This window comes from Mandrillus leucophaeus, unplaced genomic scaffold, assembly GCF_000951045.1.
Source record: "Mandrillus leucophaeus isolate KB7577 unplaced genomic scaffold, Mleu.le_1.0 Scaffold1133, whole genome shotgun sequence".
In the NCBI taxonomy this organism is placed as follows: domain Eukaryota; kingdom Metazoa; phylum Chordata; class Mammalia; order Primates; family Cercopithecidae; genus Mandrillus; species Mandrillus leucophaeus.
Window position 1 is genome coordinate 503,760 of NW_012099577.1, and position 5,434 is coordinate 509,193.

The window sequence follows — 5,434 nt, forward strand, 5'->3', positions numbered from 1 at the left end:
GCTCTCCTGACCTCGTGATCCACCCGCCTCGGCCTCCCAAAGTGCTGGGATTACAGGTGAGCCACCGCGCCCGGCCCTATTTAGTATTCTTATTTCATCTTGTCATTTACTGGGAATCCCTCTGGTCCTCTCATCTATGCCTTTTATTATTATTATTGAGACAGAGTCTCGCTCTCTTGCCCAGGCTGGGGTGCAGTGGCGCAATCTCAGTTCACTGCAACCTCTGCCTCTCGGGTTCAAGCAATTCTTCTGCCTCAGCCTCCCGAGTAGCAGGGACTACAGACACATGTCACTGTACCTGGCTAATTTTTATATTTTTAGTAGAGACGGGGTTTCACCATGTTGGCCAGGCTGGTCTCGAACTCCTGGCCTCAAGGGATCCTCCTACCTTGGCCTTCCAAATGCTAGGATTACAGGTTGAGCCACTGTGCCCGGCCTCATGTATGCCTTTATATTCTACTTTTTCTAAAGCTCAAGGGTAAATTTTATTATCTTTACTATATATATACACACACACACACACACGCGCACACACGTAAAGTGCCAATCATCAGCAAGTGTAACTTGCATTTTGTGGCAAATACACACAGAGGTACATGAGATTACAGTAGCACCAGCATTACCAAGGGGCTTATTAAGAATTCAGAATCTCAGATCTCTATCTACTGAGTCAGAATTTGCCCTTTAACAAGATCCCTAGGTAATATGTAAACATACTAAAATTTGAAAAGTATTCCTTTAGAGCAGTGGTTCTCAAACTTTAATGTGCATTGGGTCCAACCCTCAAATTTTCAGTGTAACTGATGTGGGCCTAAAAATCTCCACTTCTACCGGTGGCTCAGGAACCATACTACACTATATGGAATGAAATAACCAGTAGAATGCTGATGGTTAGGCCGAACACAGTGGCTCATGCCTGTAATCACAGCACTTTGGGAGGCTGAGGCGCGCAGATCACTTGAGGTTAGGAGTTCAAGACCAGCCTGGCCAACATGGCAAAACCCTGTCTCTACTACTTGGGAGGGTGAGGCAGGAGAATTGCTTGAACCTGGGAGGCAGAGGTTGCAGTGGGCCGAGATCGTGCCACTGTACTCCAGCCTGGGTGACCAACCCAGACTCCATCTCCAAAAAAGAGAGAGAGAAAAAAAATGCTGATGTTTATATACAGTTATACAGTCCTGGGGACTGGGTAGAATTAAGAAAGCAGTCAATTTTCTGTGTTCTTTGGTTCAGATGAGGAAGTGTAGTTATGAAAAGTATGAAAGTTTGGGGAAGAAATGCAACATAGATAATAAATCAGACTGCTTAAAGAGTCAAAAGAATATATTCATATTAGTCCAGGCATGGTGGCTCACGCCTGTAATCCCAACACTTTGGAAGGCCGAGGCAGGTGGATCACCTGAGGTCAGGAGTTCAAGAGCAGCCTGGCCAACATGGTGAAACCTTGTCTCTACTAAAAACACAAAAAATTATCTGGGCGTGGTGGCGGGCGCCTATAATGCCAGATACTCGGGAGGCTGAAGCAAGAGAATCGCTTGAACCCGGGAGATGGAGGTTGCTGTGAGCTGAGATCATGCAACTGCACTCTAGCCTGGGCAACAAGAGTGAAACTCCATCTCAAACAAACAAACAAAAAGAATATATCCATATTAGTAAAAACTCTTTCCCCTTTTTACTATCCTACGCCCAAAGCAGGGATAACCTAAGCTCAATAAAACAAAGGAGCCTGCTATCAGTGGGTTTACCTCAAGGAGTTTAATCACTGTCCTGGCAAAGCTCTTCTGTGCTTCCCAAATAGAGCTGGTGAGATATACAGATTCAGGGCCCCATTTAAGAGATGGTATTTCAGTGGGTCTTAAGTCAGGTCCCTAGAAATGACTATGTTTAACATGTTTACCAGGTGCTGCTTGGGTTTGGTAGTTATCACAGGCCATTCTACTCTTCACCTGTCAGTTAAATTTTGCCCACTCTGAGACAAGTTTTCTAATAGCAGGTGTTGAATAAAGTATCCAGCCTGGTGGATTATCAGTAAACAAACACAACTGAGCACAATAGTTAAGTGTTCATTAGGTAATACGCAGATGTTCTTGTTCCAGTGATTCGTACAGAGCCATCTGTCTAGAGGTAGGTAAGAAGAATGGTTCATGGAGATAAATGTCCATCAAGTGATTTTAAAAGCAGAGGGGAGGGAAGAATGCCTGATACTTGGCACAGGTTTTCCTGAATCCAATGGCATTATTGTGTTCTCTAAGTCCATTTCCTGCCCCCCAACTTCATCTCCTCTTTATCTATCCCCTCCTCTGGACTCCCTCTATCTTTATAAAAACAAAGTTTAGTCTTTAACATGTTTACTAAATATAGTTTTATGTTCTTTAATATATATAAGAGAATGAACATTTACAATTCTGTATCTCTCCCTGCCCACACACACCAAAAAAAAAAAAAAAAAAAAATCAGCTAATTGCTTTCAACTTAATTTTCATGTCTCTTGGGAAAAAAAAAAATCAGTTCACAACCTTTTACCTCAAGTGATTTGTATTTCCACAAGTCAGTACTAATAGAAACAAAATCCTCCTTTCAATATCCTATAAGCCTCCTACTTAAGGGAATGAGAATAATGAGGATCAAAATAAAAACATGTCAAATAATAAAACTGCATGATAGTTGCAGTTTTCTGTGAGAAATGAATTAAAAAAAATCTGAAGTTATCTGAGATGTCTACATAGATAAAACAACAGAAAAGGATCACATGGATTTTAAAATCAATTTGTAGAAAGCTCTTCATTTAAAACGGCAGTGAATAAATTCCCTCAGAGCTCCAGCTCAGAAGAGAACAACACTTATATTTCCTTCTCAGAAAATCTAAAATTATTGACTTTGTGAGTGGGTCTGTTTAAGATTTAGAACACCCTACAGAAATATGATGAAATTGGCAGGGCATGGTGACTCATGCCTATAATCCCAGCACTTTGGGAGGCTGAGGCGGGAGGACTGCTTTGCCCAGGAGTTTGAGACCAGCCTGGGTAACATAGTGAAACTTTGTCTCTACAAGAAAAAATCAAGAAAATTAGCTTGGCGTGGCGGCATCCACCTGTAGTACCAGTTACTTGGGAGGCTGAGTCAGGAGGATCACTTGAGCCCAGAAGACGTAGGCTGCAGTGAGCCCAGATAGCACCACTGTGCTCCAGCCTGGGCAACAGACCCTGTCTCCCCGCCCCAGCCCCCCAAAAGAAATATAATGAAATTATTTCAAATAGCTACTTCTGCCATGAATTAAATCAACCAATTCAGCTTTCTGTAAAACGTACTACCTCTTAGTATCCTCTCAAACAGGACCAGCACTGTTTCGAAAAAGTCTCTAAAGGTGAAGGGGAAGAAATACAAGGCTTGTCTCCCCTACTAGTTTTGGAGAGTAACACCACTGCATTACTGAAAAATTATTTAATTCATGAAGATTAGTTAGTTAAATTTTAATATATATTAAATTCTAAAACAGTCTCACTCTCTCAAAATGTTAGGCCTTTGAGTTATATACAATTTCTGCAGGTAACAGAAACATTTGATATAGATAGTAAGATATTACATATTTACTTCTTTTTCTTTCTTTCTTTCTTTTTTTTGAGACAGTCTCATTCTGTCGCCCAGGCTGGAGTGCAATGCCACGATCTCAGCTCACTGCAACCTCCACCTCCCGGGTTCAAACAATTCTCCTGCCTCAGCCTCCCAAGTAGTTGGGATTACAGGCACCCACACCACACCTGGCTAATTTTTTTTTTTTCCTATTTTCAGTAGAGCTGATGTTTCGCCATGTTGGCCAGGCTGGTCTCAAACTCCTAACCTCAGGTGATCCACCCACCTCAGCCTCCCAAAGTGCTGGGATTACAGACAGGCGTGAGCCACTGCGCCCAGTTTTACATACATATTTCTACAGTAAGAGTCAAAACAGTAAGGAAGGGTTACTCTGGGGAAGACTCTTGTCTGAGAAACAGGTAAGAGCTGAAGTTGTAAGCTCTGGGAAAGAGAAGTAGCAACACTGAATATATTACTACACTAAGCCCTGGATCCCTAGAGGTAGAGGGGGCAAAGAAATGAAGAAATCAGAAGAAATCTATAGACAGAAGTGATACACTGTTTTTCCCCCTTCTTGTTTTATGTGTCATATGTAAACACTAATATAAAATAATTTGATATACTTTATTCTGTTAAAGGGACAAATGAATAGGTTCTTCAAGCAAAACCCATTTGGTATCACCTGAATTTATTTATAGTTGTGAATGTAGTATTCACTGGGATGTGTGTGAAAGTGAAGTCTTTTTTCTTGCATTACTTAAGGCTCCTCATTTGTAGAGAACAATTAGATTATATTATTGACCTTTTAAAGCAAGGCAGATACAAATAAACCAGACTCTTCATTATAACAGTACAGATTAAATAACAAATGTCAAAATAAAAACCCAAAGTTAACAGAAACATAACATTGTATCTTACTTTTACAGTTTCGACATCTCCAGCCTTTGCAGCTTCCAGCAATTGTCTGTCTGCCTCTGAATTACCTAATGAGATACCCTCTAAAAAAGAGAGAGAGAGAAAGAGTGACTAACCTCTACTTGGAAGATGGAACCAAGCTTTATGGAAGGCATCTCATCAGAAAGCAAAGTTCTTTTACAATTTGGTAGATTATGTACGAAATCTCCATGGTAGTAAGGGGTTGTGGGGTGGGAAGGGAAAAATAAGATTCTCTTAAAACTCTTTGAAATACAATACATATAAGCAAAATATGCAAATGTGTATAATGATTATAAAATGTGATTTAAGCAATATAAAGGAACATAAAGTAGATGACTAAAGATGGCCTGCTCTATAAGCAAGCCATTGGAATGGTGCAAAAGTATTAAATTAAGACAGCAACCAGAAATCTAACTGTGGTTCTCTCATTATTTAGCTATCTGAACTGGAGGAAGTCACTGGAACTTCCTGGGCCTCAGATTTTTTTAAATTCTAAAGACATAAGGTAGACTGGGAGAAATGTAACATCATTTCCAGGTCTGAAATTCTATGTTTATAGCTCATTTAAAGTGTCAGAAAAGGAAAACATCTACCTTGCACCTTAGAACAAAATAAACTCCAGATGGATTAAAGATGAAAGTACGAAAAATTGAACCTTAAAAATGCTAGAAGAAAACGGGGGAATATCTTCATAACATGGAATAAAAAAGCTTCTTAGAGCAGTACATCAAAAGCAGCATCAAAAAAAGAAAATTGGTATATGGAAAAATATGTCAGGTAATAACAACATTAAACAAGAACAAAATGGAAAAAAACCAAACTGTAACATGCACCTTTAAAGAGAATATATTTGAGGCTACAGTGAGCCAAGATAATGCCATTGCACTGTAGCCTGGGCAACAAGAGTGAAACTCCGTCTCAAAAAAAA

The 5,434-nt window shown here is 40.1% G+C and overlaps 1 protein-coding gene across 2 annotated transcripts in view; it reads right to left on the minus strand.

The window, feature by feature from the left end:
* The window catches only part of TNKS2 (tankyrase, TRF1-interacting ankyrin-related ADP-ribose polymerase 2), a 77,897-nt gene that overhangs the window by 36,409 nt on the left and 36,054 nt on the right, over positions 1–5,434 (minus strand). For both annotated transcript variants that reach the window (XM_011995895.1, XM_011995904.1), the window contains exon 13: positions 4,489–4,568. In XM_011995895.1, the coding sequence (XP_011851285.1) occupies positions 4,489–4,568 (80 nt within the window). The remainder of the gene's footprint in view (positions 1–4,488; positions 4,569–5,434) is intronic.